Source organism: Bidens hawaiensis, unplaced genomic scaffold (assembly GCF_021521415.1).
Source record: "Bidens hawaiensis isolate Kalapana, Puna unplaced genomic scaffold, B.hawaiensis_p1.1 tig00006990_1, whole genome shotgun sequence".
Taxonomy (NCBI): Eukaryota; Viridiplantae; Streptophyta; class Magnoliopsida; order Asterales; family Asteraceae; genus Bidens; species Bidens hawaiensis.
The window spans coordinates 712,666-722,349 of NW_027491479.1; the positions used below are offsets into that span (position 1 = coordinate 712,666).

Consider the following 9,684-nt stretch of genomic DNA (forward strand, 5'->3'; position numbering starts at 1 on the left):
AATTAATTAACCGAACAAACAATCTAATTGGGTTTTCAAACTAACAAAGTAACATATAACAATAACAAAGCAAACAAACTATAACTAACAATCAATCCAAACAAGACTACTTAGACTATGCATCCACTTAAACTTAGTGACAAAATGACAATGATAATGGAAAACATCATGTATTAATCATCAATATAAAATTCCAATCAAGGCAACCTAATACTAACAACACAACATCATGATGGGTGTTTTTCATGATAATAACCATAGATTAGTAAGTTTGTTAAAACTACCTAATCTCATAATTAAAGGAAAGCTAGCATGAACACAACAAACTAACCACCTAAAATCATGTAAAATAGACAAGTTCAAGAACACTAGTTAAACACATGAATATTTTAAATTAGCAAAATATAAACTAAGGATTATGGCCTTAATCTCTAGCAAACATCAACCAACTCAAAGAATCATGTTATCACCATACAATTTTCCAATATCAAGTGATAGGTTTCATGCTTGTTAAAATTCATAACCAAGTTAATTTCCACTAGTCATTCCTAACTTAGTGATATGAACAAAGTATGCATACACAAATTAAGTTCATAAACAAATACTCAACACATAGTTTTCCAACATATTATGGCCAAGTATTTATCAAACTATCAAGACTAGGAATTAAAACAAGCATTCAACCATTAAACTCTATTCAAGAACATATCATAAACTTGAAGAACACCAACTTGCCAAAATCATGCATAGATAAAATATCACGTAAGTAGAAGTTTCAACATAATCTAAGTAGTAAAAGTATTAGCCCATAAGGCTTGATACAACAAACAAAATCAAAGTAGTCTTACAAAGCATTGTTAGGAACAAGAAATTGCAAACTAAGATGAATGATGAATGCTACTTGCAAGGATGATCATACAAGATAGAAGCCTTGAATTCTCTCTAGCAAACACACAATAATTTTCCAACAATTTTAGAGAATTCCCCTAAGGCTCCACACTTTAAATGAGGATAATGGAGGTGTATTTATGCATTCTGGACGTTTGGCAAGGGCAGGGTACGGGCCCGCGCGGCCGTGCACTAATGTGAAAAGTCAACCCATTGCTTTAGTCTAACCAAAAAGTCAGATTCCTCTGTTCAGGCATGGGCTTGCACGGGCTGGTTATTTTGAACTTTCTCAGCTGTAGAACATGCACTGGCTTGCATGGCACATTTCCAGGTTGGCATGGGCCCATGCACGGGCTGGCATGGGCGTGCAGGTCTGGCAGATTGCTTGTTTTTGTCCCCGAAACGCCATCTTTTCATGTTTTCTTTGTCGGGCGGTCACCTGGATCTGCAAATTCACAAATAACTCAAATAAGTACCTAAAACAATGAATTTGCATGGAGTTCGGGATAAATATGATGCAATAGGATGTATACTTTGTGTTACATCAAACATCCCCACACTTGAACTTTGTTTGTCCTCAAGCATATGAAACAAACTCCACAATAGCAATAATAACCCGCAAGCAATAATCATTCAAATCTTTAATAGATCAAGCAAGCATTGTATATATGTCTAAACAAGCCTAATAAGAATGAAGACATAATCTAGAGAACATTACAAATTGTCATCACATTCCCACCTTGCAATCCTCACAATGTTCACTCATACACTCGGCTATATTTAGTGATCATGCGTGTAATAGTGCATGTTGAGAACACTCGATGCCAAGACGATGGCTAAGCAAGGCATAGGCTTATTTAAGGGTCAAATCAAACCGACACATACATGGCATAAAACACTAGTACTTGAGGGTTGAAATTTGGCTTAGGGTTAGGGTGAGGAATTTTTGGGAAAAATGGCTAAACGGCTAGAGAATCCGGAACTAAGTTAGCTACAAAACAAAATCTAACTAACTAAACCAAATGGTTTAAACAGGCCGAGAGCTAACGAACCAAAAATTGCTCTTTGAAATCAAGTTTATCTAATATACGATGAACTAACTTCATACTTCTCTTCTTTTCTTAAAAGGATGCTTTTTTTTTTGCATAGATAATAAATATTTACACACAAACTTTTCACTTTGGGAGAAAGCATTGTGCTTCTAAAGTTCCCAAGTGAATAAAATACAACAAAAATGAAATAAAAAAAATAACTAACTTAGTCGAACCTTATTTCTAACAAAAAATGGGTGAAAAGATAACAGGCTATATGGCTAAGTGGCGATAAAAATAGGGCGAAATAATAAAAACACGGGAAAAAGCCAAACATGGGCTACTAAGCGGATAATGTGTGTAAGGAAAATATAAGTGGAAAAATGGCTAGACAAAGGGTTTATCCTAAATTCCTCAATGGTTTATGCCATGTATATGCATATGGTTTTAAAATGCAATCCCAAAAACAAGTTCTACCTTACAATAATCACCCAGCTCACTCAATTTCCCACAAAAACATGAGAAAAAATAATGATGAGGCCAACTCACGGAAACAGGCGGAATGGGTAACATTTGCAAGGTAAGAATGTGAATCTTGTTTGTCATGCTTAAAGGTATGTCTTTTTAAAGATTTTCGGCTTGAATGTCTTAAAGATTTATGCTTTGACAAAACAATTAAAGTTGAATTAAAATTGCTTAGTGGTTATTATTTGCTACAAAAATTTTCTTAGGAGTTTTGCAAAAAATTTTACATTTGGACAAACAAAATTCATAAAATTCCCAAAATTCCCTCCCCACACTTGAATTGTGAAATGCCCTCGTTACACAACAAACAACTATAAAAGTAAGTGCAAAAGAGAAAACAGAAAACTCCCCTGAAAAACGCAAGGCTGCCAGACAAGAGACCCGGGAGGGTCAGCAGGGAAGACCCAGCAACTCCAACTGTGCAAATAAACATCCACAACATGCACCTGCAATAGAGCAAGACAAAACAAGCCACACCAAACAACATAATACATAAAAACAATCCATATTATCATTCCAAATAACATCCATCACAAACCAAAGTCATGAACAAAAGTCTACACAAATCAAACATAAATAAAATCACAAAATCTACAAAGATAGCTTAACTCTTCGAAAACAAACAAAAACAAAACAAAACACGCAAAAATCTACAAAGTCCTAAACATGCTAAATTTTTACGGAGTCGATAGCTAGACTCACACTCTCCACACTAGATCATGGGGTGGAGGTCAACAACCTCCAAACCGTCTCAACCGGCTTACCCAAATAGTGTTTCAAACGGTGACCGTTCACCTTGAAGATGCGTCCATCCTCATGGCCAATCTCAACGGTACCGTAGTCAAACACCTGTCTCACACTAAAGGGGCTGGACCATCGGGATTTCAACTTCCCGGGGAATAAACGAAGGCAAGAATTATAGAGCAACACACGATCGCCCGCTTGGAATTGTTTGTGGTCCTTCAACCGGGCGTCATGAAGCTTTTTGATCCTCTCCTTGTAAATCCGTGAATTCTCATAAGCTTGGCCTCTCAACTCCTCAAGCTCATGCAACTGACCCATCCTGTTTTTTCCCGCGCATGCAAGATCAAGATTCACACTTTTCAATGCCCAATATGTCTTATGCTTGAGTTCAACAGGGAGATGACACGCTTTTCCGTACACCAATTTAAATGGTGTCGTACCAATCAGTGTTTTGTAGGCGGTACGGAAAGCCCACAGTGCGTCATCCAATTTCTCGAACCAATCCTTACGGTTCTGACTAACCGTTTTCTCCAAGATCCTCTTGATGCCCTGATTCGTGACCTCGATCTGCCCGTTCGTCTGCGGGTAATATGGTGTAGAGAAGCGATGATGGACACCATACCGGGACAATGCCTTCTCCAACTGGGCATTACAGAAATGTGTCCCTCGGTCACTAATCAGTGCTTTGGGGGCACCAAAGCGGGAGAACAACTTCTTCAAGAATTTCACCACCGACCTTGCATCATTTGTGGGCAAGGCTTGCGCCTCGGCCCATTTCGAAACATAATCAACGGCTACTAGGATGTACCGGTAGCTGAAAGAAGTTGGAAAAGGTCCTATGAAGTCGATGCCCCACACATCGAAAACCTCGCAGACCTGAATCAGTCGCTGGGGCATCTCGTCTCGTGATGAGATGTTGCTCGCCCTCTGGCAAGCATCACAAGACTGCACCATGTCATGAGCATCACGGAAGATGGGTGGCCAGAAAAAACCGGCATCAAAGACCTTCTTCGCCGTAGATGTGGCTCCATGGTGTCCTCCGGTCGGGCCCTCGTGGCAGTGTTTCAAGATCTTTCGAGCCTCGTCACCATACACACACCTATGCACGAGCTGATCGGCACCAACACGGAACAAGTAAGGATCCTCCCAAAAGTAGTGCTTAACATCGGAAAAGAATTTCTTCTGTTTTTGGTGAGTCAGACCCTTAAGTACGATCCCACTAGCAAGAAAATTCGCAATGTCAGCGAACCAAGGATGATCCTCATCCCGTGTCTCGATATGCATGAGGAACTCATGGGGGAAATTGTCATTTATGTGGACCCCCACTTGTTCCGATGAAGCTGAGCACTCAAGACGGGAGAGATGGTCGGCCGTGGCATTCTCAGCACCCTTTTTGTCACGGATCTCAATGTCAAACTCCTGCAGAAACAAAATCCATCGAATAAGTCTTGGCTTCGCATCTTGTTTGCTGAACAGATATCAAAGGGCTGCATGATCCGTGAACACAATGGTCTTAGAAAAGACAAGATAAGACCGGAATTTATCGAATGCGAAGACAACAGCATGGAGCTCCTTTTTAGTGGTTGTGTAGTGCTCCTACGCATCATTCAGTGTCCTACTCGCATAATAAATTGGGTGAAAGTGCATATCCCGCCTTTGACCTAAAACCGCCCCGACTGCAAAGTCACTCGCATCGCACATCAACTCGAAAGGCAAGGACCAGTCGGGGGCAACCATGATAGGGGTATTCACCAATTTCTCCTTCAACAACTCAAACGCCGAAAGGCATTCGAAGGAGAAAACAAACGGGGCATCTTTCTCAAGGAGTTTCGTCATCGGGCGGGCGATTTGGGAAAAGTCCTTTATGAATCGCCGATAAAATCCCACGTGACCGAGAAAACTCCTAACAAACTTCACCGAATTGGGTGGCGGAAGCTTCGAAATGGTATCAATTTTGGCTCGATCAACCTCAAGCCCCGCCTGTGAAATCTTATGCCCTAACACAATGCCTTCCTTCACCATGAAGTGGCATTTCTCCCAGTTAAGAACAAGGTTGGTCTCCTCACATCGGGCCAACATTCTCTCCAAATTTCTCAAACAATGATCAAAGGAACTCCCAAAAACAGAAAAATCATCCATGAAAACCTCCATGGAGTCCTCGATCATATCATGAAAAATCTCCACCATACATCTCTGAAACGTGGCTGGGGCATTACACAGTCCAAAGGGCATCCGCCGGTAAGCGAATGTGCCATAGGGACATGTGAATGTCGTCTTCTCCTGATCCTCAGGAGAGATGGGGATCTAAAAGTATCCTTAGAAACCGTCAAGAAAGCAATAGTACATCTTTCCCGACAATCGCTCCAACATCTGGTCAATGAAGGGGAGTGGAAAATGGTCTTTCCTCGTGGCATCGTTGAGTTTGTGGTAGTCAATGCAAACTCTCCATCCCGTGACGGTACGCGTAGGAATCAACTCGTTCTTCTCATTCACAACAACCGTCATACCGCCCTTTTCGGGACGACCTGCACCGGGCTCACCCATGGGGAATCAGAGATCGGATAAATCAATCCAGCATCGAGAAGCTTGATGACCTCTTTCTTCACAATGTCTTGCATATTAGGGTTGAGACGCCGTTGGTGCTGCACACGGGTTTGTACTTCTCCTCCATCAAGATCTTATGGGTACAAAAGGATGGACTGATCCCTTTTATATCCATGATCTTCCAGGCAATCGCGTGCTTATGCCTCTTCAGAACCGCGAGCAACTTCACCTTCTCCTCGCTCAACAAACTAGCAGAAATGATAACAGGAAGGCGGGACCCATCCTCTAAGAAGGCATACTCCAAATGGGACAGGAGCTCCTTAAGCTTAATAGATGGTGGTCCACAACAGAAGGTTTTACCTTAGGCTCGGCAACGCGATCAACATCCTCAATCGTCTCTAAACACTCAGGAGGCTCGTGGTCCACACCACAGACCAACTCCTCAAATAGAGGTCCACTCACCAAGTCAGAAATCCCTCTAACACACAACTGAGTATCCAAAGAGTACTCCTCACACATGTCCTGTATGTTCTCACAAACGCAAGATTCGACAGTATCAATGTATAGCACGTCATCATGATCATGTGGGTGGCGCACGGATCTCCCAATATCAAAGGTCACCTCCTCGTCTCCAACTCTATGAGTGAGTCTTCCGGTGCAGACATCAATGAGAGCTCTAGCAGTGGCTAGGAAAGGTCGACCTAGGATGAGTGGTACATTTTTATCCTCATCCATGTCCAAGATCACAAAGTCAACAGGAAACACAAATTTGTCAATTTTCACAAGAATATTCTCAACTATACCCCTCGGGTATTTCACCGAGCGGCCGGCAAGCTGAATGCTCATGCAAGTAGGCTTAGGCTCACCTAGGTCTAGCTTTACAAAAACATAATAAGGCATCAAGTTTATGCTAGCACCTAGATCGGCTAAAGCGTTACTAACCGACAAACTACCGATCAAACATGGAATGGTAAAACTGTCCGGAACGGTCATTTTTTTGGGCAGTTTATTCTGAAGAACCACTGAACACTCCTCATTCAAAGTCACACAAGAAAGTTCCTCTAATTTCTTCTTATTCAAGAGGACCTCTTTTAGAAACTTAGCATACTTAGGCATTTCTATCAATGCATCGAGAAACGGAAGATTAATGTGAAGCTGTTTAAAAAGTTCTAAGAATTTCCCGTACTGCTCTTCCATCTTCTGCTTCTTCAAACGGCCTGGGTATGGAATAGGAGGAACATAAGTCCTAACCGGCTCACTGGTTTGTGTGGTACTTTCTGGGATTAACCTTGGTTGCACCTCACTAGGAGTCTCAGTCTCGATCTCATCGGCAATCGGTTTTGGTGTGGAAACCGATGCATCAACAGGAATGGTGGATCTACCACTCCTCAGGGTAATCGCCTTAGCCTCGGCTCGTGGATTAGTTTCGGTATTACTCGGAAGGCTACCCTGTGGTCTCGCAGAGAAGAGCTGAGCAATCTGTCCAACCTGATTCTCAATGGTCTGAATGGACGCTTTCTAATTCCTCAACTAGAGATCGTGTCTCTGGAGAGTCTCATCAATCTTCAGGTTCCTCTGTTCAGCCAGTTTGTTTGAGGTCTCGGTTTTAGCCAAAAGCTGAGTCAAAAGATTTTCAACACTAGACCCACCACTAGACTGACCACTACTGCTGGAACCCTGAAACTGAGGCTTTTGCTGGTAAGATTGGTTATGGGGTTGATTCTGGTAATTTGAATTTCGGTCAAACCCCGGTGGCTTTTAATTATGATTTTGACTGCCACCACCATCTTTCCAACTGAAATTTGGGTGGTTTCTCCATCCCGGGTTATAGGAGTTGCTGTAGGCATTGTTTTGGCGGCCCACAAAGTCAACATCCTCCACCACCATGGCCTACTGGCACTGACTGGTCTGGTGTTTCCAGTCACATACCCCACAATAAAAGCTAGACTTAGCCAGACCAGATTGCATCTGGTCAAATCTTTTGGTCAAGGCTTCTAACTGAGCGGAAACAAGGGTATTAGAATCGACATGAAGAACGCCCTTAGTGGAAGGAATACTACGAGGTAGATTATATGCAAAACTCTTCTTAGCAGCTCGCTCCAAGACATCCAACACCTCATTGGGAGTACACCTACCGAAATCTCCTCCCGCAACCTGATCAACGGCCTGCTTCTGTGCTCCGGATAAAGCATCAAAGAACGTACGACACTGAAGACCGCGACTCAAACCGTGATGAGGGCATTTTCTCAACAAGCCCTTGAACCCCTCCCATCCAGCGTGAAGTGACTTGTAATCATCAGCACAAAAACCAGTGATTTTTGCCCGGTATCTTGCAGTTTTATCGGGTGGGAAGTACTGAAGAAGAAACTACTCAACCAATTGGTTCCAAGTGGTGATGGAACCGGAAGGGAGTGCCTCTAACCACTCCAAGGCAGCCCCGCGAAGTGAGAACGGAAAAAGTCGGAGTCTCACGGCATCGTCCGTACACCCTTGAATTTTGAATGTCGCACATAATCGAAGGAAATGCGCAACATGAGAATGAGGGTCCTCGTTCGAGAGGCCATGGAAAGAAACGGAATTTTCGACCATTTGAATAATACTCGACTTGATCTCGAAACTCACGGTAATCTAGGGCTCCGTGACATCGCTTCCATAGCCATCGTGGGAGGGCGTGGCGAAGTCATCCATGCGACCTTGATTGTTCGGGTCCGCCATCTCTTCAACCTCGAGGTTCGCGTTGACCTCCACAACTTCGTTTTCAATTACCTTGGCTATCTCGCATGCTCTCCTCCTCAAACCTTCTCGAAGATGTCGCTCGGGTTCAGAAAGGGGGGAAACAAGATCAGGACCAGGTGTGGTGGACATGCATCACCCAAAAGAAACGCAGAATGGAAACAAACAAGAGACGGAAAACTACCTAAAAATATAACTAATAAAATAAAATAAAACAAGATGAATAAAAATGAAATAGAATAAAATAACACAGAGCAAAAATATCAACAAGGAAAATCAATTATCGTTTTCAAAAGCAAAACACCATGTCCCCGGCAACGGCGCCAAAAAAATTGATGTGTGCGAATATATATATAAAAATTGGAATAAAAGCTTCACACAAATCGGGTTTTAAAAATGGTTTTCACCAACAACCAAACCACACACGAAAGGCAAGTGTACCTATCGTTTGTAGCGAAGTATCAGTAAGAACCGAGTGTCAATCCATGGACACGGCTAACTTTTGATACTAAATCTTTGTAATTAATTAACCGAACAAACAATCTAATTGGGTTTTCAAACTAACATATAACAACAACAAAGCAAACAAACTATAACTAACAATCAATCCAAACAAGACTACTTAGGTGCTGTTTGTTTTTCCTCAGAAGGACTTCTCCACCTCTTTTGTCTGCACTGAGAAGAGGGCGCGCAGACGTTGGGCTCTGCAGTGTGTTTGTTTTTTCGAAGACGTTTCATTAAAAAACGTCTGCGCGCCCTCTTCTCCCAGAAGTGTTGGTATTATTACTTCTTTAACCTCTTCTACACATTTTATCGAGACCGATCATCATCCTCCTCCTAACCCTAACTCCACTCCTCCTCCTCTCCACTGCCGCCGGCCGCTCCACTCACCAAGCCGGCTACCTCCACACCGTCGGCCGCAACCCGCCGGCTACCTCCACACCGCCGACGCTCCACTCACACGCCGCCGCCGCTCCATTCACCACGCTGCCGCCGCTGCTCCGACATCTTCTTGAAGGTAATGATTCATTTTAGGGTTATGCTTTCTTTCTATTTTTTTCATTTTAGGGTTTCTATATACGTGTTGTGAATTTTGTTGTTGAGTTGATATTGGATTGATTGTTGGTTGTTGAGTTGATTTTAGGGTTTCTTAGGTAAAATTTGGTTATTGAATTTGGTTGTTGAGTTGATATTGGATTGATATTGGATTGATATTGGA

The 9,684-nt window shown here is 42.5% G+C and overlaps 1 protein-coding gene and 1 non-coding gene across 2 annotated transcripts; one reads left to right on the forward strand and one right to left on the reverse strand.

The window, feature by feature from the left end:
• Positions 1 to 5,790: 5,790 nt before the first annotated feature.
• LOC143634070 (uncharacterized) lies at positions 5,791 to 8,597 on the reverse strand. Its single transcript, XM_077102249.1, has 4 exons — positions 8,499 to 8,597; positions 7,662 to 8,087; positions 6,093 to 7,235; positions 5,791 to 6,051 (listed from the first exon to the last, which is right to left on the reverse strand). The coding sequence occupies exons 1-4, from the start codon at positions 8,595 to 8,597 to the stop codon at positions 5,791 to 5,793; spliced, it is 1,929 nt and encodes a 642-aa protein (XP_076958364.1).
• LOC143634121 (small nucleolar RNA R71) lies at positions 7,957 to 8,061 on the forward strand. The gene has a single exon (XR_013153802.1). It is a non-coding gene; the product is annotated as a small nucleolar RNA R71 (small nucleolar RNA).
• Positions 8,598 to 9,684: the final 1,087 nt, after the last annotated feature.